The sequence below is a fragment of the Rattus norvegicus genome, chromosome 13 (genome assembly GCF_021556685.1).
Source record: "Rattus norvegicus strain SHRSP/BbbUtx chromosome 13, alternate assembly SHRSP_T2T, whole genome shotgun sequence".
Classification (NCBI taxonomy): Eukaryota; Metazoa; Chordata; class Mammalia; order Rodentia; family Muridae; genus Rattus; species Rattus norvegicus.
The window spans coordinates 67,890,172-67,915,383 of NC_141546.1; the positions used below are offsets into that span (position 1 = coordinate 67,890,172).

The 25,212-nt window shown below is 46.6% G+C and overlaps 1 protein-coding gene across 7 annotated transcripts in view; it reads right to left on the reverse strand.

Moving 5' to 3' along the window:
• The window catches only part of Lamc2 (laminin subunit gamma 2), a 71,433-nt gene that overhangs the window by 25,092 nt on the left and 21,129 nt on the right, over positions 1-25,212 (reverse strand). For all 7 annotated transcript variants that reach the window (XM_087579973.1, XM_087579975.1, XM_087579974.1 and 4 more), the window contains 6 exon segments: positions 16,194-16,382; positions 11,225-11,360; positions 6,877-6,975; positions 4,421-4,557; positions 3,083-3,205; positions 1,531-1,720 (listed from right to left, as the gene is read on the reverse strand). In XM_087579973.1, coding sequence (XP_087436099.1) covers positions 1,531-1,720; positions 3,083-3,205; positions 4,421-4,557; positions 6,877-6,975; positions 11,225-11,360; positions 16,194-16,382 — 874 coding nt within the window.

Below are 25,212 nucleotides of genomic sequence, written 5' to 3' on the forward strand. Positions count from 1 at the left end.
TCTTTTGGACCCACATGTGCACACCCCCCAGCACACACATGCACACATATAAATTTACAATTTTTTAAATTATTACTGTGAGCATATGTGCACGACAGGGCGTCTCGTGTCGCAGTATACATATAGAGGTCAGAGGACAACATCATGGTCTCTTTTCGCCTTCTTGTAGGTTCCAGAGATCAAACTCAAGTTACCAGATCTGAGCAGCAAGGGCTTTTATCAGCCGAGCCATCTCACCAACCCATGATCCCTTCTTTTTTCCTTGAGACAAAGTCTTACTGTGTAGCCCTGGCTGTCCTGGAATTCCTTATGTAGACTAAGCTGGCCTTAAAGTCAGAGACCTGCCCCCAAATGCTGGGATTGAAGGTGTGAGCCACTCTGCCCGGTGACACTTCTTGATGCATAGCCTCTCAGTGGCTTTCCATCATCTTGCCAGCATAGACAAGATGTAAGCACATAAAATACAGCCTGATAAGTCCTCTCTAGACTTATCCATCGAATTTACCATCTCCTTTACCCATGCTACAAAGATCTCATCTGTGGGGCTCGGAAGATGGCTCAGGACTTAAGAGCACTGTGGTTCCCGGCACCCACATGGTAGCTCACAGTCATCTATCATCAGTTTCAGGATCCAACAGCTTCTCTGGACTCCTCTGTGTGTGTGTGTGTGTGTGTGTGTGTGTGTGTGTGTGTGTGTGTTTATTTATCTTTATATAATTTGCCCCATGTAATGACTCTACACATCCTTCCTCTAGTTTTTCTTTCCGGAATAGCCTCATGTACCTTTCCATTCTCAGCCCACACACTTGATGCCTTCATGATGCTTTCCTTGACAGCTCCAGGCAGAATTAAGTTCATTTCAAAACGACTGTAGACCGGCACTGAGGCAGCTACGGGATTGGATCGTGAGTCCTTGTAGGTGTATTACATCTCTTGCCAAGTCACAAGCTCTTGGAGGTCCTATCCCATCCTTCTTAGCCTCTAACACAGTACAGAGCACCGAGGGGGCAAGCTTCCCTCCCCTGCCTCTCTGAACTCGTCATTCCAAAGCCACTTTCTCTTGGATGTACCCGGGCTCTGCAATGTCACTTACAGCAGTTCCTCTGACCTCAATGACCCCCCACATTGTCTTCACCCCACTTCTTGTTCCACTGGAATTCAACTATCCATGATTCCAAGTACATTTCCTCTGCCCGCTGACCTCATCCTCTTCCTTTCCATCAAGACCGCCTTCCACACTGCCTCACCCTCTCGGGACAAGTCTCTCCATCACCCTAGTGCAGCTGTACCTCTATGTGTCTTCAGAATACCTGTGTCCGCCATGTTATCTCAGTCAGCCAATTGGCTGTATATCATCTTCTTCCCATGCCCGTGAGCCTGCCAGCTACTGCAGGGAAGGAATAGTGTCCTGTTTCTGCATGTAACACCATATGGCTCAGAAAAGCCTACTGGCTGCATGCGTGCTGGGATGAACCCATGAAGAAAACAACACGGCCTGGGTTGGTTGATGTGCTTGTGGCCTCTTCTTACCTGAACGTGTAAGTCTTTGTGATCCCACAGGGAAGTGTCTTGCCTGGTGGCATCAGAGGAGCTCTGATCTGTAGACCAGCACCTTCCAGGATCACATCATAGGCAGATGGGTGTCGACCTCCTCTGTCCACGCGGTAGTCAAAAGACAGGCTCTGCCCGTAACTCACTTGCTGATTACCGAGAAATTTGGCTGTGAAATGGAGGTTTGAAAAGATCAGTGGTACTACAGGGAAGACAAGCGCGTGAACGAATTAAATTAACATCGTCAGCTTCTGTTGGAGTCCTTTGTGACCCACCCATCCTTCCTTCCCAAACCACCATGACAGAAGGTCGGTCAGTCATGTCATGGGATGTGGGTGTGATATTTTGGCTATGTACATAGCTCCAGAGAAGCCTTAATGTAAGACAATTCTCCCTATTGGATGGCTCATGACATGGCCACTATAGACAGACTGATGGACAAAGATCCAAGGTGAACAGCAAGAGTGTCATTTGTTGTATATAAGTGTTTTTCATTTTAGCGAATGCTTAGCAGACATCATATTTGCGTGCATGTGTTTATGGGTGTGCTTATGTGTTTACAGATGAGCATGAAGTGTGTGCATGCATGGGAACAGGCATGTGGAGGCTAGATATCGAGTTGAGTGTCCCCCTCCATCGCTTTCCACCTTCATTTTTGAAGCACGGTCTCTTACTAATCCTGGAACTCACCGATTTGGCAAATGTCTCTGGCTAGCAAGCCCCAGGGATTCTCTTGTCTCTACTGTTGTAGGGCCGAGTTTCAGGCATGTGCCACAGTCACTGGCTTTTCACTAGCTTTCAAATGCAGGTTTCCATGTTTGCACAGCGCGTACTTCACGGGTTAAGCCATCTCCCTAGCTCTGCTCATATTTGATGGCAATAATTCTTGACTATTAGCATGCCCACTGACATTTAATAGCTGAGAGGACTAAAGCTCAGAGATGTTAAAAAGAGCCACTTGCTTGGGAAGTACTCATTAGCTAAGGTTATGAACTAGGATTCAAATTCCAGCCAGGCCTTTGCGGCTCAGATCACTAACAATATTTTTCAAGTTTTAGCACATGCTTTGGGGCTGGAGAGGGCTCAGCCTCCTATAGCTACAGCTCCAGGGGACCCAGTACCCTCTTCTGGCCTCTGAGGGAACCTGCACACATGTGTGCCTTTCCACACGCACACAAACATGCACATTAAATAAACGTTTTAACTTTTCAAAAGACATGACTTTGTCTACTTTTCCATCTGCTTCTCAATAGACCATTAAGTTTGACTTCATGCTCTGCGGGAAATATAGGAACTGCTCATTTGACTAATAGGGGATAACAGAGGGAATCCCGGTCAGGGTTGACCTCCAGGATGCCTGGATGGTTCAACAGTGTCATGGCATGGTGACTTATCAGACTGAGCCCAAGTTCCCATTGTCTATTGGAGCTCCAGTGACGGTGATGGGTCCCACATCACATTTTCCAACAGTTTTCTCTCCTGACTCTGTAGTCCTATCAGTTGGCTTCTGCAGAAACCACCCCACACTTACCGGGTGCCACGAAATAGACTGGGTCTGATCTTCGGGCAGAACTAAATATGTCCTGATGGCGCGGTGACCAGTGGAGTTTTGCAGGCGCCCAATTTCTCTGAACTGCTTTCCAACCATCTTCATCTGCAAGACAACAACACCGTCCTGAGACCACTCCCATTGTCCTTTGAATTAGGCAAGGCAAGGCTCACTGGCCAAAGAGCCCCAGAAGGAGTAGAAAGGGGTTTTCTTAGCACTTTGGTCTTCTTCTACACTAACCGGAATTCCCCAGTCACTCCTACCCACCAGCTCTTGTCTTCAGAAGCTTTACCTCTTTAAAAAATAGCTATTGTAAAAATATTTCTTGGGCATGTGTGTGCACATGCCACAGTGTGTGTACATGTGTGTGTGCGCATGCCACAGTTTGTGTGTGTATGTGTGTGTATGTGTTTGTGTGTGTGCATGCCACATTGCCACTGTGTTTGTGTGTGTGTGAGTGTGTGTGTGTGTGATTATTTGAAGGTCAGAAGACAGCTTGCCCCAGTCAGTTCTCTTCCATTACTATGAGGGTCCTAGGAATCGAACTCAGGTCCTCAGGCTTGGTGGCCAGTGCACTTAGCCCCAACCCTCTCTGTGGCCCTTTGCCCTATCTTGTCTGGCTCTGGTCTTTGGACTCCTAGGATTCAGGCTTATGACTCTAGGCTTGTTCTCACCTGCCTGTCATTTGTGTTCCTTATCATGTTTATCAAAACAAGATCTGGCCTTAATGAAGTGAGGCAGAAACTCAGGCAAGCTAAAATAATATCAATTTCCAATATCTTGGTGGCACTCTGAAGCAAGGTGACTAAGGAGATCTATTAACTCAATGCGATATGATGTTATTAGCGATCGTGGATTCTGAAATATTCTCATAAACCCCTCCTCCATATGAATAAATAGATCTCTGTGGTTTTGAAATAAATATGCATGGAAAGTAGAGGGATATTAACAGCTTGTCTCTTTTTCAGTTATTTTTAAGTTATTCATAGGCTGTTCAGCTGTAATTTTTTAAGACATATGGTTTGTCTGGTCCCAACAAGGTAATGTACATTAAAAAATAATACAGGAGAGCTAGAGACGTTGCTCAGTTAGTAAGGTGTCTGCCTAGCATACGTGGAGTCCTCGGTTCCACCCTGGCATGAAATTGAGCTGGGTGTGATGTCACAGCTTTGTAATTCCAGGACCTTGGAGGCGGACTAACCAGGACTTGAGAGACCATCCTGTGATTAGGGAAGCCACTGTTGTAAACACAAGTTCCAGATCTTTTTACAATGCTAAAAAAAAAAAAAAAAAGCTAAACCCTTTGTTGAGCTACTTTACCCTGATTGAAAGTTGAGGTGATTTTGTGGACACTGAAGTCAGCAGAGGTGTGGCAGCTGTCTGAATGTCCATAGCAGAAACACTGGGTGCAGCCCTCAGGGTTTGCCCTGTCCAGATGATAGTAGCCTGCTCGGCACCTGCAGCAGAATTGTAGATGTGAGCGCAGCACCATTAGCTCAAGGGAATCCCACGGCTCACTCAGCCCCTCCTACTTTCTCTCCCACTTGTCATTATTAATTCCCAGAGGGAGGAAGATGGCAAGGTTTACATGTGACCCCTGCTCCAAGCCACCAGAGGGGCAATCCCAGCCCCCACCCTCACCCAAACGCACACACAACAACCGAGAGAGTTCACTATTTCTGCATTCACTAGAACCTTGGCAGTCTGGAAACTCAATTACTGACCCATCCTTGGTGATGGGAGGAGGGGGTGGGTAGTGTAGGGAGGAACATGACAGAGTTACGAAGAGTAGACCTGCCCTGAAGGGGAAGTGGGGCTCAGAAAGAAGGCTTTTACCCCAGCATCTATTCGACTGTCCCAATCCCCAAGACCTTGGAGTATTTCCTGTTGATAACCTAGTCCTGGCCCATAAAGGGAAGAGCCAGTCACAAAGATAAAAGAAATCTGGAGACTAACTCCCTAAAGCAGTCATCTGCAGGCTGCCATTCCACCCCTGCCCCCAGCACAAGCCCTCGGCAGCTTCTCTTTGGACAACTGCCAGGCAGGGCTGAGCTGTGAGGCTTCAGGAAAGAAGATTCCCATTTTCTCCACATGGGACAGGAGCAGCCCCATAGGTTCTACTCCTTGTGTCTATTCCTTCATTTAATCCCCCCTGAAGAGAATTTATGAGATAGGAATTATTTCTGACGTTCTTGAGTGAGGAGGATAAAAGGGCTGAGGTAGGATTCGAACCCACAGAGAGGGAAGGACGAAGGAGGGAAAGGAGCCCCGTGCAATTGAAAGAGGACTTCAGGATGCTGTGGGATGACGAACGATGAAGAGAAGCAAGGATGAGCGTCATGTCACCCAGCGATGGTCACGCCTGTGGACCACTGATGCCATTGGGATACAGTATTTTTGGCAGAGATTTACTAATTGTGGTGATGGCAATTGTTGCTTTGTGTAGCTGCCTATTTTGTTTCATAGTCTAGAATCAAAAAGGCTTCCAAAGTCAGGTTTAGTGACACATGTCTGTAATCCCAATACCTGGGAAATAGAGGCAGGAAGATCAGATGTTCAAGACATCTGCTATTGTAGCAAGTTCTAAATAAATAAGGCTTCCCAACAGGAAGTATAATCCTAGCATTTGGGAGGATGAGGCAGGAGGATTGCTATGACTTCAAGGCCAGCTTGGCTAACATAAAGAGTTCCAGGTCCAGCCTCTGTTACAGAGTAACACTCTGTGTCAACATGCAAATCGTGTGTGTGTCTGTGTGTGTGTTTGTGTGTCTGGGTATGTGTGTCTCTGTGTGTGTCTGGGTGTGTCTGTGTGTCTGTGTGTGTGTCTGTGTGTGTCTGAGTTTCCCAGGAGGGACCCTCTGAAAGAGCAGCAAGTACTCTTAACTGATGAGCCATCTCTCCAGTGTGCCTCCCCCGACAATGTACACAAAGACTTTTAAAACATGACTGCTTTCTTAACATTCAAGCTATTTATTTATAACTCTTCAACAGGAAAGAAAAAAAACCTGAAAAGACAGGCTAGGAATGAATTCTTCACTTCCTTCACCCAGGTAGAAGTGTTTGGCAGGGTGCCAGGAAAATGCTTGCTTTCTTCTAAGGAATTGGGAAAGAGGCTTTGAGCTGTGAGGCCACCCTCACAGCCCCTCCGCTCACAGCCATCTCAGGGGACAGAAGACTTTAGTCAGAACACAATTTGAACTCAAGGGATGTCCTAAGGCAGCAGCTGAAGGCTAATGGCTCCTTGATGCTTCACCTGCCCCAACATGGCTCATGCCCATAGGGCTCTGACGTGCTGCCCCAGTTCATGTGTGTGCGTGTAACTACCGTCCCCTCCCTGGGGCGGTTCCTTTTCGGTACACAATGGTTATGTATGGCCATACGCTGCCATAGTCCCTGTCACAAGAATTTTCCTCAGTGTGTTTAATTAGGTCAGGCGTTTCCCAAGACCCATTCCAGTCACATGATCTCATTTGTGCACACTACCTTGCATCCAAGCACCTGGGAGTCCCAGCCAGATGCCAATGGGACTCTCTGGGGCCCTCAACCTTTGTCACCAGAAAAATAGACAGAAGGGACCCAAAACAGAGGATGGGCCACAATGAACGTTGTTTTGTTTTGTTTTGTTTGTTTTTTTAAGATCAGCTTTGAGGACAGGGAGAAAGAAGTCCTCGGCATTTGTTCAGAATCCATTTTCCATAATTGCTCTTGGTGGACTCGTTCTTAAATGCCAGGTGCCAGAGCACTGTCCCCCAAGCCCTCAGGGGGTTCACACAGACCTGTCACAGCGTTCTCCAGTGACGGCTGGTTTGCACACACATCGGCCAGAATCACAGGGTCCAGAGATGCCGGCTGGGTCACAGTCACACTTGGAATCTCTAAGCAAACAAAAGGAGGAAGAAGTTAGGAACCGGTTCCCAGCATTTCACAGTCGTACATGCAAAAAGTCAGCTGCCTGAGAAAGCCGCATCCACGGCCATGCTCTTCTTCTGGGGACTTCTCTCAGCAGTCACATCCATGCTGAATTCTTCTCACCTTTAATGTCATGTTTATTTAAGCCAGTGGGGCAGTGGCTGGTGAACCCTTGGCTACCTTCCTCAGAAGAGAAGAGCGTACCCAAGGGCAGGCCAAGATGGTTACTAGATGGTTTAGTTAGGTTGACTAAACAGTTTAGTCTTTTTTAAAAATAAATCCATAATTTATTTCTAATGTCTTTTAGGATGGTGGAGTCCCTGTAACCTGCCATTGCAGAATGTTCAGCTCTTCCACTTGGTAAGACCTCTACTGAGATATAACTCACATACTATGAATTCACCCACATGCGGTGGACAGTTCAGTGGTGTGTAATCAGTCCTCGGAAGTCGTATGACCCTTATCACAAAGAACAGATCTCAAACATAAGAGATCTAAAGGCTCCTAAAAAGAGCCAAGCCACGACCTCCCTTTACTCCCAGCCGGATGTGGTCACTGATGTACTTCCTCTCTCACTAGATTTGCCTCCTCTGGATATTTCTTATCGTTGAAATCATACCATGTGTGGCCATTTGTGACGGGCTTATTTCATATAGCGTACGTTTTCAAGGTCTGCCCACGTCCTATCATGGAGTATATATCCTCCTGATGGCATTTCGGTGGCTTTTGTTTGCCGTGGTGGTAAGACCGAAGGCATTGGAGCTGTCACCTGACCCTGACACTGTCTCCCTGTCTCAGGACTCTGGTTTCCATCACTCTTTTTGGCACGCGCTCATGTCTCTACCTCATCAGCCTAAAACCAAAGCTGCTAGCCCTTCTCTAGAAATAAAACTCTGCTCAAAGGCCTCAGAGTGGAGAAAGCATGAATGATGTTCCCCTCTGGCTGTCCTATGACCCCGTCCAATCCTGCCCAAACCTGAAGCTTGCTGGACTCCTTCCCCTTCACATTCCCCATCCAGTCAATACTAGATCTAACTAGGCTCACATCCAGAATCCCTTTCCAGTCTTTGTCTTTCATTCCTCCATAGTACTTATCCAGATCAACCGGAAAACACGTTCTCAGTGCTAAGAACCAGGGACTCAACAAGAAATAGGAAGCTTCCTTGATTCTTGGGGTTTCAAGGTAGGGCAGATACAGAAGCAACAATGGCAGTAGTGTATAATAGCAGCCATGTTGAAACTTCCCATAGTGCCTCTTCCCCTTCCTCAACTCCAGGCGCTGAACCCAGCCGTGAACAAGACAACGCCCTGGTGAGAGGGAAAACCAAATGCTGATAGCAAGTGAGAGAACCAAAAGAAAAGTAGATTCACATGTGCACGGTGGGAAAAGAAGGGTGGGCCCTGGGGCGGGGGGGAGGGGCGGGGGTGATGTGAAGCACGGAGCCTCCTGAACAGCTTTGTAGGAAAAGGAATGAACGCTACACACTATTACTTCAAAGCAGGGGTTGTGGCTAGAGTGTGGGAACCAGGAAAGCCAGGAGAAACTGATCTAAAAGGCCAGGGGAGGCTGGAAGAGTAATCTATGCAAAGGCCCAGAGGAAAGAAAATCCAGACAATGGCTAGGAAGTGTCAGTAAGGCAAAAGGCCGAGAGGATGTGCCTGTCTGGGCAAGGCACAGAAATAGGGGGTGTCGTAAATAAGGGTGTCATAAATAGGGGTGTCAGGGAAACAGTGTTATCAAGCACACTCTAATTTCATATAATTTTTCTCTGGAGTTTAAAGAATTTTGTAGCTATAAGGTTTTATAGGTAATTAGAATCTTTTTCCTTTCCATGAATCTACAGCTTAACATCACCAAAGCTTGAGGGCTGCAATCTGATGGTCTGTCTTCAGAGTCAGAATTAGCATTTCCCACTGCTGGAAACAGTCGGCCAGGGGCATGCATTTCTCATTATTCGTGCTGGACCCAGAATCAGACTTCAGGAACCAAACAAAACAGAGTGGACTTGCGGATAATGAGTCTCCATCTTTTTATACTATCCATGTCCCCAAACCAGGATCCTCATAGTGAAGGGCCAAACCAGAGAGAAGGAGAAATAGGAGATTTTAAACTGGGTTATGGAAACTCATACCTATAATCCCAGCTCTGTGGAGGCTGAGGCAGGGAATCATTTAAGGCCAGCCTGAGCTACACAGCAAGACCCTGTCTCAAAACAAAAACAATAAAACACACAACACTAAAAAAAAAAAAAAAAGAAAGAAAGAAAGAAAAAAGAAACCAAACGAAAAGCAAAAGCAAGGAACAAACAAAAATCAGGGAGAAAGGAGAAGAATACACTGACTGCTCTTAACCACTGAGCCACCTCTCTAGCCCTGATCAACAATATTTCAATACCAGCAAACAGCCAGTGAGCCACTGGCCAGAATTCTATCTGGACTTTGCTCCTGGCTAGCATGCCAAGTTATTACCAAATCAAGCTTGTTTGGCCCACCATGCAGTAGGACGATCATTTGAAAGACAAGTCTTGCAAAAGAGTTTATTCAGGATGTAGCCACATGTGGAAATGAGTCTGGAGATATTTATGGGCTGAGGTATGAGGACAGGCTGGAAGTCAGTCAGTGGTCTGAATGTTTGCAACTGTCACCATCACAACCCTACGTCAGAGGTATTATCTCTTCCTCCAACAGACGATGCTTAAGAGTGACTCAGGAAAGTACCTAAGAGCGGCAAAGTCTGGAAAAGCAATAATTAAGAGCAGGTTAAACTTAGAAAATTAATAAGAGCTGATTACGTTTTGAAAAGTAGTAACCAAGCAGGTTAAGTCTAGAAAAGCAACAACCAGGGGCTTGCTAAGTCAAGAAAGTAATGAGAGCAGGTTAAGTCTAGGGTTCCTCATTACCAGTAACATTGGGCAGGCTGCCAATGTCAGCAGATGAAGCAGGTTAAGCCCAGAAGGTTTAGTTAACTTTTCCCTTGGTCTCAGAAACTCCTCTGCCAATACCTTTCTGGTGAATTATTCACCACCAAGCTCCCTCTGCTACCCCTTAGCTCCGTATCTCTGTGATTGCTATGTGATGTAAAGTGTACACTGGAGGAAGGCAGTCTGAATCTTCCTTCAACAACAACAACAACAACAAAAAGACTGTGAGGATAGAAAGCAGACGTTTCAAACAAAAGGACTTGATGATCAAGCAGGAAAAACTTCTATACCAGGTTTCTGAGGTCCGATGGGTCCCTGGTTGGAACATGGAAGGCTCTGTGTCCTTCCTAGATCACTAAGGCAAGCCAAGCATATGCATCCAGGTGCCAAATCTTTGGCTTTCTGAACCAGGTCCTTTCCTTCGTCACCAGTAACACTGGGCGTTTACATTTTTCATGGTTTAAACAGCTCCTTATCAAGATGACTGTAATGATAATCCCAGTTGTATACAGTGTTTGTACAATGATAAAATTAGACAGCCCCACATGAAGAAGTCACAAAAGTATTTGTCACCCTGTGGACGTTATTATTCTCTAGGTAACGGTGATGGTGGAGTAAGGATGCTATGACAGCTAATCTTGGTTGTCAGCTTACACCTAGGAAGAATTTTCTCCATTGAGAATGGCTTGTGGGCCAGTCTATGGGGCCTTTTCTTGATACCTCATTAGTGTAGGAGAGCCTCATCCACATGAGGCAATACCATTCCTGGGCAGGGGGGTCTGAACTGTGTAAGAAAGGGAGCTGGGGCTGGAGAGATGGCTCAATGGTTAAGAGCACTGGCCGCTCTTCCAGAGGTCCTGAGTTCAAATCCCAGCAATCACATGGTGACTCACAACCATCTGTAACCGGATTTGATGCCCTCTTCTGGTGTTTCTGGTGTGTCTGAAGACAGCTACAGTGTACTCATATACATTAAATAAAATAAATAAATCTTTAAAAAGAAAGACAGAAATGAAGGGAAAGAGGGAGGGGGGAGAGAGAGAGAGAGAGAGAGAGAGAGAGAGAGAGAGAGAGAGAGAGAGAGAGAGAGAGAGAGAGAGAGAGAGAACACTGAACATGACCTGGAAAGTAAGCCAAGAAGCAGTCCCCCCCCACCCCAATGGTCTCTGCTTCATGTTCCTGTCCTGAGTTTCTGCCCTGACTTCCTTCAACAATGGACTGTCGTCACTTGGAAGTAGAAGACACAACAACCCCTTTCTTCCCCGCTTGTTGTTCAACTAAGGCAGATGCTTACAGTTGCCTCTGGTCTCGGGTACATCCAGCATCGGTGAGCATATGGAAGCCTGGCTGACATCGGTCACACCTCTGTCCTACCACACCTGGCTTACACCTGCACTGTCCAGAGTTGTCACATCCAGCACCGAGGGAACCTGTGACCCACAAGGCGGGGAGAGGGAGAGAAGAAAATTAAAAATTTGTAAGGCATTTTTTTAAAAAAAATGACCGCCTCCTCATGGGAGCTGCAGACACACTAAGTGACGTGTACATCCACTGCTTTTAACAAGGAGTCCATGCCCTTTAAATCTCTACTTGGTATGGGACATTCTGACAACTGAAGATGCTTCACAAAAAGAAGTGGGGGGTGACTCACAGAAACATTTTTATTTACACATTTGCTCTGGCTTGACGTTAGGGAACACACAGTGCTTTCTTTTTCTTTCTTTCTTCTTCTTTTAAATCCCATTAATAGGGTGTGTAATGCCTCTAAACCCCTGGAGGCTGCAGTAGAATGAGCAGGCAAGTTCAGTTAGCCTGGTCTACATGGTGAGCTCCAAACTTGTTCAAGCCTTTGAAAACTCAAGGAGGAAAAAAAAAAGCCAATGACAGCATGTTAGAATGCATGGCTTTCTCCCTTGTATCCAGCAACCAAAGGCCACTTTTAAGGGCCAATACTCAACTTGTGTGTGTTTGTGAATGCAGGCCTGCATGTGAAGGCCCGAGGACCATCTCCAGTGTATCCTCCACCATTTTCCCCACCAAGGCCGGGTCTTTAATTGGCCTGTTCAGGATCCACCTGCCCCTGCCTCCCCAGCACCATGACTACAAGTGGGTGGCACCACTCCCAGCTCTTTTTCACATGGCTTCTAAAGACCAAACGGAGACCCTGACAGAAGTTCACTGACTGAGCTATCTCCTCTGCCCCGATGGCATGATATATTTTTTTAAGTACACACGAAAACCCCTTAACCAAGAGTGTGTTCACTAACCAGCAGAAGCAGAAAACTTCATTTATGGAACATCTCCTGGTGTCTCGGCCACTGCCTTACAGTGTCCTGTTCATTTTTTCCAACAATGTATATTCACTATGTACATTGATGGGTTTAATAATGATGTTTTTGAGATAGGATCTCCTGTATATAAGGCTTGCTTACAATTCAGTGCATCTCCAAGAATGGCCTTGGATACCAGATCCTCCTGCACCTCCCAAATGCTAGGGTTACAGGTGTGCTCCACCACACCCGGTGTATGCAGTGCTCGGGATTGAACCAAGGACCTCAAGCATGCTAGGCAATCACCCTACCAACTGAGCCCCAGCTTATAATGACATTTGGTTCAGAAACATTGTGCCTTTGACTGTATTAACTTCCCCACTACACCCACCTGCCTGCCCCAGTTCTTCCCTTCCAGTACTCTGCTCCCCCTCCTCCCAGATAGTCCTCCTCCTATTCTCATTTCATCCACATGTCTACATGCATGTATAACCTAGGTTCCACATATGAGAGAAAACATAATACTCCTCTTTCTGTGTCTTTCTTATTACAGTTAATATGAGCTCCAGTTCCACCCATCTTCCTGTAAATGACCTAAGCTCCCTCCTATCTGTGCTAAATAAAACTCCACTGTGTACATGAACCACAGGACACCCAGGCTTGTCTCAGAGATTAGCTTCTGTGCACAGTATTGCAATGACTCAGTTTCCCATGGGCATGGTCTTAAGTGTAAATGGGTCCTCTGAGGTCACGTGTAGGTAACAGCAAAGAAAGGCTCAGGCTAGGGGGAGCAAACATTTGACCACTCCCAGCACAGGCCTGCCTACCACCCCATCTTCCCTCACCTAAACCATATGAGCGAGCCCCTCCCCTCTCTGCCTCTCCACACGCCAGCCTCTACCCAGAGGAAGATAGAGAACATTCGCTGAGGACTATGCAGGGGTCCCATAGCTGATATCCTGTATATCAGGTATTTACACTACGATCCAAACGGTAGCAAAACTACAGTTATGAAGCAGTAACAAAATAATTTTATGGTTGGGGGGGGGGTCACCACAACATGAGGAACTACATTGAAGGGCTGCAGTGTTAGGAAGGTTGAGAGGTTAGAAGAAGCTGGAAGACCAACGATCACAGCCTTGAGTTCAATGGATCTCAATTCAAATACCAGGCTCCTCTAGCCGCATGCCTCTGGGAAAACTGCTTACACATGATTTCTTTTAAGTGTGCACGAAAACATGCCTCTCCGGGCTATTGTAAGACTAAGAGCTAACATGTTCCGAGGTGCCTAAGCCAGTGCCTCACATACAGTGGGCACTTAAAAATATAAACACTACACTAATAGATTATTACAGTGTTAAGAGTTTGGTAGTAATTTACCCCTCAGGCATTCATCAGGCCTTCGAGGTTGGCATGGGACTGTTTGATGTCTCTAAATGCAAACATGACTAATTTAATTCACATTCTAGAACTTCTAAAACAACAGCACTGGGGTTTAAAAGCACCTCGCTAGGATGAAAACGTCTACATCGTAAGCAGGGCTCTGGGCTTTAAAGAATAGACAGGGAATGGCTTCCCTGGTTCAGGTTTGTGTCTCAGGGCTCGAGGAGATAATCTCTTGTGCATCTGGGGATGCAGAGGGTGTCAAAAAGTGATTAGTATTTAAAATGAAGCCAAGAAAATTTCCAAGAGAATCTTGTCCCTCCCTCCCTTCTCTCCATGTCTCTCTCCGTGTGTGTGTGTGTGTGTGTGTGTGTGTGTGTGTGTGTGTGTGTGTGCGTGCGTGCGCGCGCACGAGAGTGCGCTGGGGATATAGTTCCTAATACACTCCTTGCTCAGCATGTGCAAGGCTCTGGATTCAAGCCTCAACATTGTATGAACACACATACAGGCAGACATGCATATAAAATTAATTTAAAGATGTTTTAAATAATAACCAAAATATGCTAATCTGAGTAATACTGTTATAGATATGTAAAAAAAATAAAGTAATGAAGGAGGAGAACAAGCCTGGTGATACTGATGGCCACACACCCCAAGAATGTGGGTGTCATCAAGGGATCAAGGAAGACACCCAGTGAGTTCTGGCCTCCACACCATGTACACTAACCTGCATACACCTATGCCTACATACATAAGACATACGTACCCCCACATAGACATACCACATCTGTACACACCTGTACACTACACGTGTGCAAAATAATAAGCTCACTTCTAAACTTAGGAGAAATCGGTATGAAGGCCAAACCGTTCTGAGCGTCAGTCAGCTTCATTTACCGAATGAGACTTGGTGGCTTGGCCTTTTTTTTCTTTCTTTCTTTCTTTCTTTCTTTCTTTCTTTCTTTCTTTCTTTCTTTTTTAAGACTTTTTTTTTTAAACTGCTATTCTGAATTCTTTCAAATAATCACTTGAAAATGGAAATAATATTGTGGGTTAACGAAACACGTAGCTAAACAGACTGGTTTCAGACCACATCATAACAGCAAACCCAGGTGAACCTGGGACTGACCCCAGATCTTTATTACCCCAGGTCGTTCCAGTTCTCCAGAAGGTTCCTGATGTTACTCCACTAACGACTCATCTCGGACACCCAAAAGCCTGTTCAGTTTCAGATTCTTCCAGCTACGGCTGTGACTCGGTTCTACAAAGCTACTACGCTAAGGCAGAACCACGCTGCGTCTTTACCCTTTAAGTGTGCATCATGTTATATGCTCCTAAACGCTTTCCAACAAGGAGAAGCACCAAATGCCAGGAAAGATAACAGACTAACGAGGTACCAATAAAAACCTCAGTATAGCTATAGATCTCCGCCTCTCTGATGTGTTTGCTAACATATGACACTGCCTACCCATGATGAACACCACCCAATGTGCACAACAGACACACTGGAGAAGATGCTGAAAATCAGTAATATAGATAGATAGACGATAGATAGACGATAGATAGATGATAGATAGATAGATAGATAGATAGATAGATAGATAGATAGATTAGATAGATGGTTGATAGGTGATTGATGATAGATAGATAGATTAGATAGATGATTGATAGATGATAGGTAGGTGGATAGATAGATAGATAGACGATAGATAGATGATAGATGGGTGGATGGCTGGATGGATGTAATTCAATAATAGCTAGCTCTTCTGTGAGCCCACCTCCCAGTTAGGAGTTTCCTATCTGGTGTTTTCTCTTGGGAACATGCTGTCCTTCAGTAGTCCTTCTCTGTGGCTTTTCTGGCTGGACTTTGAATGGCCAGCACCCAGAACAACTACAGAAACACGTCCTTACAATCCGACTTTTTCTTCCTTTTTGTTTTCTGGTTTCCAAGACAGGGTCTCATGAAACCTAGGTAACTCTCTGTGTCTGAGGGTGACCATAAACTCCTGATCCTCCTGCTTCTACTTCCCAAGTGCTAGGATTATAGGCAGATGTCCCCACACCCAGCCATTCGCCCTTTCAACAGCCTGGTCAAAGCAAAGGTGGGTGTGAAGAACCATCGCTGGGAGAGCCGACCTTCCTTTGTCCCTGGATCATAGAGAAGTTAACCTACCTACCTAGAAAAGTCAACAACCTGCTCTCGGGTGTGGTAGCATTTATCTGTAATTCCAGCTACTCCTTGAGCAGGAAGATCAGGAATGTGAGGCCAGCCTAGAGAACCTAAGCTTATCTCAACATTATAAACATTCAAAGGGGGTACAGCTCAGCAGTAGAACGCTGTCCTAGCATGTACAAGGCTCTGTGTTGAACTCTCAGTACCAAAACCAAAATATATGACTCTCTGCACTAGAATTCAAACCATCTGGCCCTGATGACCCTGGCTCCTTCTGTCTCCCAGGGGTAATTGCTAAAATGACCAATGTCTGGTGGTGGGACCTGGCTTATCTCTCGGCTTGCGTGTTCCCATTCCCTCCTTTCCCCCTTCTCGCTCTCCTTCCTTCTTCCGTCCCTCAGTCTCCTCTCTCCTTCCTTCACCTTCTTCCCACCTACCTTTTGAGTGGCAGTTGCAGGGCAGGCAGCGATCTCTGTCTCGCTGCCGGTAAAACCCCTCCCTGCACCTCTCACAGTGAACCCCGGCCGTATTGTCATTGCAGTTGAGGCAACGGAACCCATTGCCTGTCTGTCGATGGAGCTCCTGGTCAAAGACGCACTGCCTGGACTTCCCATTGCAATCACAGACTAGGGGAGAGGAAAGAGAGACACTGTCAGAAACAAAGTCAGAACCTTCCCCCGGGTGGTCATTATCATGGGCTACTACATGGTGACTTAAACTACTTAATAAAAAGAGTGATGTGGGCTATCGGGAGAATAATGAGGACTCTTGTTTCACCTAAAGGAAGCAGATGGAAATAATTGACATAGTATCTGAAACACAGTAGGCACTCAAAACATTTTAGTCGCGGTTTATAAGAAAAGGTGATGAGCCTTAAAATCCAAAGAACTGAAACACTTCTTTGAATGAATTGCCTTTCCCTCCTGGGTCTGTGGCTTCGGCTCAAACCCTGGGCTCTGTATATGCTAGGTAAGCGCTCTAACAGTCACTCAGTGGGCTACAACATGATTTGCCTTTTGCATCCTGTTTCCTCTTCTATAAATGTGGAAGGAATGGGTCAGCCTCCTGGTCCCCTTAAGAGGATCCATCGGAATAAGGGCCAGCCAGTGTCCTTGCATGAGCTCTTTTTCCTTCTTCAGAAGAAACAGGTTAAAAACAGCACTTAAGGGGGAAGAAACTTGGCCCAATATAGAGCTGAGGTCTGAAGCCAAACCTTCCCATGCTGTCTTCATTGGCCCTGTAGCCTTGTTGTATAAGGTAAACCCCTGGTGTGTGGGAAGCTGTTTTTGGAATGTCTAGAACTATGGTTTAACCAGAATGCTGGTTAAAGCCAACAAAAGTGCCCCATGTGCTGAGCAGTTGTCCTGTGCAGGCCCCGTGTCCATCTCTGAAGCCACAAAGGTACTGCCACCAATCTCATTGGCTCCCTCAATATGTAACACCAGCCCAGAGCCACTCTGTCTCTGTTAAGGTCTAGTATATGTGTGTTCATACGTTTATGAGCTCATGCTACCAAATGCATGTAGAGCACAGAGGACAACATTCGGGCGTCAGTTCTTCTCTTTCTACCATATGTGACCCAAGGATCGAACTTACGTCCTCATGCTTGGCACCAAGTACCTTTACCTACTGGTATCTTGATCCCTTGATCAAGGGTTTCTGGGACGTTACTCCTCCCATGAGTGTTTTAACCTCTCCGTTGAGGGGATGGGAAGGTGAGTGGCCAGAGCCTGTGTGCATCTTGCCAGTTGGGATTGGTGCCAATCAATGCTTTGAACTAATCCGGCCCCCTAGAATCGGGAATCTGGGTGTCCAAACGCTGAAGGTCCTTGTCCCCCAACTAGTTTTGGGTCACTCAATAACGAGCCAAAGGCCAATGGCTAAGCAGGTAGACTGAGGCGGGACCTTTAGATTTGAGCGGGCTAGGAACTGGGAGAAAGGAAGACAGAGAATCACCATGAGTCAGGGGAGAAGGATGGGATGTAAGAGCTGCAGGAGGAAGCCAACCAGCCATGTAAGAATTCAGGTAAGCGGCTACTGGCTACTTCCCGGACTGGGCCTGTGGTAGCAAGGGAAGGTTTACTGGTTTTAGGAGTGTTGGAGAGGAACATTTGCTATCAGGGGAAAGTTTAGGAGTGCCCTTTGAGCTAGTCACAGCATGTCAAAAATTAACACTCTCTCTCTCTCTCTCTCTCTCTCTCTCTCTCTCTCTCTGTGTCTCTCTGTGTCTCTCTCTCTCTGTCTCTCTCTGTCTCTGTCTCTCTCTCTGTGTCTCTCTCTCTCTCTCTCTCTCTCTGTGTCTCTCTGTGTCTCTCTCTCTCTGTCTCTCTCTGTCTCTGTCTCTCTCTCTGTGTCTCTCTCTCTCTGTCTCTCTCTGTGTGTCTCTCTCTGTCTCTGTCTCTCTCTGTCTCTGTGTGTGTGTGTGTCTGTGTGTTTGTGTGTTTCATGTGTGAATCTAAAGAACTCCTGGGCAGGTGCACACGTGCAACCAGCCAGGAGCCAAAGAGGTATAGCCAAGCACCCTACATGCCTGGAACTCAGAGATCCACTGCCTCTGCCTCCTGAGTGCTGGGATTAAAGGCATGCACCACCAATGACCATCCCAAACCTCACTTTTCAATCTCTTTATTTAAAAAGCAAAAAATTGCCTGTAGTACTTCAAGGCCTGAACAGCTCAGCTTGTAGCAGGGTCCTGCTCTGAGACTGGACACCTTTATTCCAGGGACAAAGACCAACATTTCATTGAGTTTACAGTGTACTGAGTTTGCTCCTGATTCAAACTGCCGGAGGTGTTTGCTTTTTGTTTTTTTCCCACGAACCACTGCCAAGTTGAGCCTTTCCCAACTACTACTGGTGAAACTGATTTTTTTTTAAAATCTCCAACAGATGTGACACACAGCTGTCGTGTGCCATGAAATTCCTACCAAGGAATGGGTATGCCCTTCACATGTGTTACGCACACCAGGCAGCTGTCCCTGTAAGGTTCTCCCACTGTGCCATCCTATGAGCCAGCACCCTTCCTGCCCCATGCTCCCAGGAGCTGTCTCTAAGTAACCACACCCTCCACTCTGCTTCTCTAACTCTGAGCATACCGGGATTTTGTTTTTGAGATGGGGTCTCATGTAGCCCAGGCTGGCCTGGAACTCGATATAAGCTGAAAATGACTGTGCACTGCTGACGCCTTTGCTCCTGTCTCCCCAGCATGGGGACAATAGGCATTTGCCACCACATCCCACAGACAGACTTGACCGGAGGATCGTGCTGGTCTTGAGGGTCTGCATTGCCTGAGAACTTGGTGACAATACTCCGGGGAGCCTTGCCTGCAGGGCTCTTTACTTGCCAGGCTGGGTTGCGGTTACACGACCTGCGTTTTATTGAGGCTCCACGCACCCACATCCAGACAACGAGAGGGATGTCATCTTGTTGCGTGTTTTGCATGCAGCTCTTCTTTCTGCCGTTGGTGTGTGCTGGAACCACGGCTTCCTCCAAATTTTTCTTAGACTTATGTCCCTAAAACCAATGACTACTCACTCTCTCAACCGGTAGGGGGAAAAATCATACTTTAAATTTTAGAATATTCTTACAACCGGGATCAGTAAAATGAACAGAATACAGCTTGTGTGAGTCTTTTTCATTCAGAGGCCGTTTCTTACTGAATAGCACCATGAGCTCACCGGTGGCCCCTCGGCACCCACCAGGCTTACTATGCCGGAGGCCCAAAGGGAAAGTGGCATTCACTTTCCAAGGACAGCGGCAAGCAGCCAGCCGGGGTGAAGGGTCACTGTAGTCATGGTTTCCATTTATGAATTTCAAAGAAAATAGAAATCTGGATTTGTGTAGGAAATCTATTGAATTTTAAATGTTTGCCCAAATAGAGTTTTTGTTTTTGTTTTTGTTTGTAAACAAAGCTGCATTAAAGGTAAAGGGCTGTACTTTGGAACTTACTTCAAACAGACAGGAAATAGGAAAATTAAAGCCCTGAGGTATCACAGAGCTAGAAGCTGGTCCATAGCGGCTTTTTAGTATTTGTGAATGAACGAATAAGTGAATGCTGTTTTGAATTTTAGGAATCCTATCACTGCATGTGGGTGTTCACACCTGTAATCGCTACACTTGGGGAGCTGAGGGAGGATCAACGGGAGTTCTTGGCCAACCTGGGCTATACAGTTCCAGGGCAGCCTGAGCAACAGAATGAGGTTCTGTTTGAAGGCAGGCAGGCAACCTAGGACTCTGGTTGGATTGGGTGTGGACATCCCTCTCCCCTAACGATTTACGTGGCAGCCTAGTTCCTTTACCTGCACACACTGTGTAAACACAGCCTTCTCCAAACAATGTACCCAGATACCCTGCCCTGCCCCTGCATCAGACCCTTCTCTGGACAGTAAGATGCTTCTCTTTCCCTACACAACCATCAAGCTAAGTCAGCTTCTATTCAAATGTATCCTCTATTCTCAGTGCATCTAGGTGTGAGGGATGGAGGGATTGCTCCAGCCGGAGTTGCGTTTGGGTGCATGCACGAGAAGGCAAACTTCATCCTCAAATGACTTTTCAGGGAAAACCCTTTATTTACCATATTATGGCAGCATATTGGGCATACATATGACTAAACTCAGGTGCATTATAGGATGGGACATACCCAATAGAAAAATGGCGATATGACCGTTACCCATCTAAATAGAAAACTGCCTGTGCTAAACCCCCTAGTAACCAACGTCCTCCTCTTGAACACCAAAAGGAAATTCCAAATCAACTCCAAACAATCAGCAGGACGTGAGTGTCTTCCCTCTCGAGTCTGAGGCTCCTCCGGTGTCTTCTAATCTCTTCTGTCGCTTTGCTTTAAATAAGTTTATATGCTACTTTTGAAGCTTTGTGTGAGCTTTGATTTCAACTCCTTGAATAAGCACCTGACCCCAACACCACCCCTGGAGACAGATGTCCGTGCGTCTACCATTTAAAGGGCTCCATCTACGCATCTGCACATGTGTGAAGAGTACAGATTGGCGGCCACTCTTCTCTTCTTCTCCATGGGAGACCAACTAAGCTCAGTCTTAGAGAAACATAGACGCCCTTAATACATTCTGAAGTAAGAGGAGATTAAAAATGTCTTTTTTATTGTTATACTTTCCTATCCCTGTGTTTAAGTGTGTTTAATCTTACGGCTGGAATTTTTTTTTCACTTTTATTTTTCAAACTTCTTGCTGTTCTCCCTAACTTTGACCCAGCTTCAAACATTGTGCAGAAACCTTCCAGCTTTCACTGGGAGTCCCTGACACACACGGACACACACACATGTGATGGCAATGCAAGTAAAACAAGTCTCAGGCGCCCTCAAGCAGCAGGCCATTTACCCTCAGTCCTTTCAGTCCTGTTCAGTCTTTCTGGACAAATGCACACGGAGCATCTAACATGCACCAGGCTACTCCAGGCTCCGGGATCCAGCAGCAAACAAAAATACATATGTCAGCCCTCAAGGGGTTTCCACGGCAGACAACCAAGATACACGAGTGACACAGCGAGAGCATATTAGGATAGTCATATTTACTAAGGAGGAATATAAAAACCAGCAGGCATAAATAAATGTAATACTGTATATATTCACTAAACACTTATCATAATTCCCATGTTTTCCAGTTTCCCCACGAGCAGGCCTGGGTCCAGGAGTCAGTGTTAAGATATCATTACGGGGGCTGGGGAGACAGCTCAGTCAGTAAAGTGCTTGTTATGCAAGCATGAAGACATGAATTTTATCCCCAGAGCCCACATTAAGAATATGGGTGTGCTGGTATACACTTGGAACCCCAGCACTGTGGAGAAGGCACAGATGGATTTCTGGGGCTCGAAGGCCAGCTGGCCTAGTCTATTCAGTGAGTCTTTGTCTAATGAGAGATCATCTCAAAAAAACAAAACAAAACAAAAACAAAACCAGCTCCTGAGGAACAATATTAGCCTCTGTTCACTACATGCATGCAAGTATACATGTACAGACGCATATGCACATGTACACACAACTTAATTATATACATATGTATATACATGCATACATACAGATAGGTAGGTAGATAGATGATAAATAGAAAGATAGGTAGGTAGAAGATAGATGATAGGTAGATAGATAGATAGATAGATAGATAGATAGATAGATAGATAGATAGTAGATAGATGATAGATACAGATATGAAACATTGTATGAGAAAACACAAAATCAGAGTTGGCAAAATGGCTCAGCAGATAAAGACACTTTGCTGTCAGGCACAACAACTCAAGTGCAGTCCTTGGAACCCACATTGTGGGAGGAGAGAAGTGACTCCTATACATTGTCCTCTGAGTTGCATGATGGGCTCTGGTGTGTGCAGGCTCCCTCCCCTGTGTCTCTTTCTCTCTCCCCCTCCCTCTCCCCCCTTCTTTCACACACACACACACACACACACACACACACACACACACACACACACACACAGATGAACCCCGGACCTAGGACTCAAAACTGCACTGTCACTATTCGACATCCCGGTCATTCCTTCTTTGCCTATCCATTCCCGCCACACCCTTTCCAAGCCACAAACACCTCTTCCGATTTCATCTGCTTCTCTGTCCCCCTCACTCCAGCTCTCCACAGCCAGCCAGGTTCTCCCCACAGACAAAGGAATGCAATTCATCAAGTTCACCTCCAGCCCTAAATAAACACCTCTGAACCGGAATCGGTTTACAGAGATTTTCGCATATTTCTGTGAGTCTAGTAAAGCGTGGGTGGCTCCCGGGTCTGAGTGCTGTACACTGCCGCTCAGCTGCTCGAGTGTGTATGAGAGTGATAACTGTAATGGCTTGGCCGCTGACCCTCAAAGTGCTCCTTAGGAGAGACCCGCCAGGCAGCCAGACTGCAGGTTAGTCTGCCCACTGCCACCCACACTCTTCAGGAGAGCAGATCAAAGGAGCTGGGAACCCTCTTTAACAATGGAGCCTGGAGCCTGGAATCCCTCTAGGCTCTTCCCAGCACTCCCACCCCTCACTAAGCATGGCCTCTGACAAGTCAGGACAGGAAGCCAGGGGGCAAAGGCTGTTTCTAAGCCTTAGACTTAGGAGAATGAAAGGAAACAGAAAATGTTTCCTAGGGCTGTACTTGGGGCGAGGAATAATCATCACTGGCGGGCATGGGTCCACCCAGTGCTCTTTTTAGACTCCCCAGGAGAAAATTTCACCTTTTAGAGCAAGCGGCTACCAGAAATCCTTCCAACTTGGCATACCTCTGATCATCAGCGCTGCAAAGAGCCTCTCTATTGTGCGCAACTTAAAAGCAAGCCCTGTGCCAGGTGTGGGGCTCAGGCCTGTAATTCCAATAATCAGGACGCTGAAGCAGGAGGACTGCTCTGAGTTAGAGGTGAGCCTGGGCTCCATAATCGAATCTGTCCCAGACACACAACAGACAACAAAACCCACACAAACAGATAATATATAGTCTCAGCTCACCAGGGTGGTCTAACCTTGGAACGGCATGTAAAGTCCCTGTGCCTGTTGGCGATTTAAAGGCAATGACAGAATGAAAATATACACACTCCTGTAAAAACCCCCGCATATTTAGCCCATGTAAGCCCTTCCTTTAACTCTCTCTCTCTTGTTCCCTGGGCCTCAACACCTAGAGCCTTGCACAAATCCCAGAACCCTGAGCCCTTTGCTGTCTCTGGCCTTCAGATCTGCCATTTCCACAGAACTGGCTGGGAGTCGGAAGAAGCACATATCAGATTACGCACTGCTCAGGACCTGCAGTGGCTTCTCTCTCTGGAAGCAAACCTCACCACGTGACCTCAGAGCTCACCACTTCCATATATAGCGCCTCTGTGGGCATCATCCAGTTCGTGTCTGGAATTTCTCTCTTGTCTCTTCCAATGGTACCTGCTCTGCCCTGTCGTTGCTAAGACAGATGGGATGGATAGACAGAGAGAGAGGTAAGAGAGCAGAACAGGAAGAGGGAGGGAGTGGAGGGAGGGGTGTGATACAGGCAGTCCAACTATAAGAAAGACATTCGGGGGCTGAAGGAGATGGCTCAGTGGGTCAGGGAGATTGCTGTCAAGCCAGAAGACCTGAGTTCAATTCACAGAACCCACATGGTGGAAAGAGAAAGACATCTCCTACAAGTTGCCCCCTGACCTCTCTACATGCTCCCCATGACAGGTACACAGCCACAGATACACACGTACACATAAAACGCACACACTGATAAAAAAAAAAGAGCAAATAATATAAAAACAGAAAAGTCAAATAAAAACCTGAACCTAGAGAGAACTCCAGAGAATTCCACAGGTCTAGGAATACACTTTGACATGTCCCAAAGTGTAGGGTTGGGGATGTATGTAGTGATGGGGGCCTGCTAGCAGACACATGAAGACCCCAAGGTTTCACCCCGGGGACTGCACAGAAGTTCCCCCAATAGAATATACATTTGTGTTGTTGTTTTTGTTTGACACTCACTGTCAAAACGGCTAATATGTCAACACAGAAGCATCCACATCGAGACGAGAAAAGACTCTAGATAGGAAGGTATTTTCAATTATAGGAAGGTCAGGCAGGCCTCTAACACCAGAGGAACTATCCCTGTCCCAGGCTTATATCTCTCCCTGGCCTATGAGACAGCAGCCATGATGGGCAGCAAGCCAAGGGTTGTGTGAAGGAGGGGCAGGCAGGGGTGTGCAGCCGGCTGACGCAGGCATGAGCTCAGAAGGCCCTGATGGGGCAGCCTGCCCTGTAAGCTGTACTACCTCAGGAGCTAGGCATCCAAGCGAGTGGCGAGTTTGAACCTGACAGCGTGTGCTGGCCAATGTTACTGAGAGCCTTGCTGCTCCCGCTGCCGGTTCAGCTGCTGGGTACAGGTCTGCACAATAAGTTACAGTGATCTCCCGTGACTGAATCCAAGTAGGAACATTAAAGGTCCACACTGAGTTGTCTTCCTGATTTAGGGAAAGGTGTCTGCCTTCTGCCTCCTTTCCTGCCTCCTGGGTTCCCTTTCTGACACATCAAATCCTTCCCTGACTTTCCTCAAACCTTCTTCTCTTAGGCCCCATGTGGTTACACTATCGGGTTTCCTCCTGGCCCTTGGTCTCCACATCTGAGTCTTGTTGAACTTACCTTTTCCCAACTCCAAATGTTGGTTTCTCAAGACCCAGTCCTGAGCCTGTTGACTGTTCCCTCCATAAAGCTCTCCTGATCCCATTCAAGACAAGGTTTTCATAACCACCATAGGTGTTACCTTCCCAGCACAGTTCCCCAACCCAAACCTCATCCCCAAATTCTTTAGCCATTTTCTCCACTTCTGAGCTGTGTTATTTCTTTGGACAAAACCCACTTAAAACTAAACTCAGAAACTAGCCACGGTGGCAGACACCTAAAATCCTGGTACCAGGCAGGCTGAAGTCGGTAGAACAAGAGTTTGAGGAGCTAACCTGAGCTAAACAGTGACACCCTGTC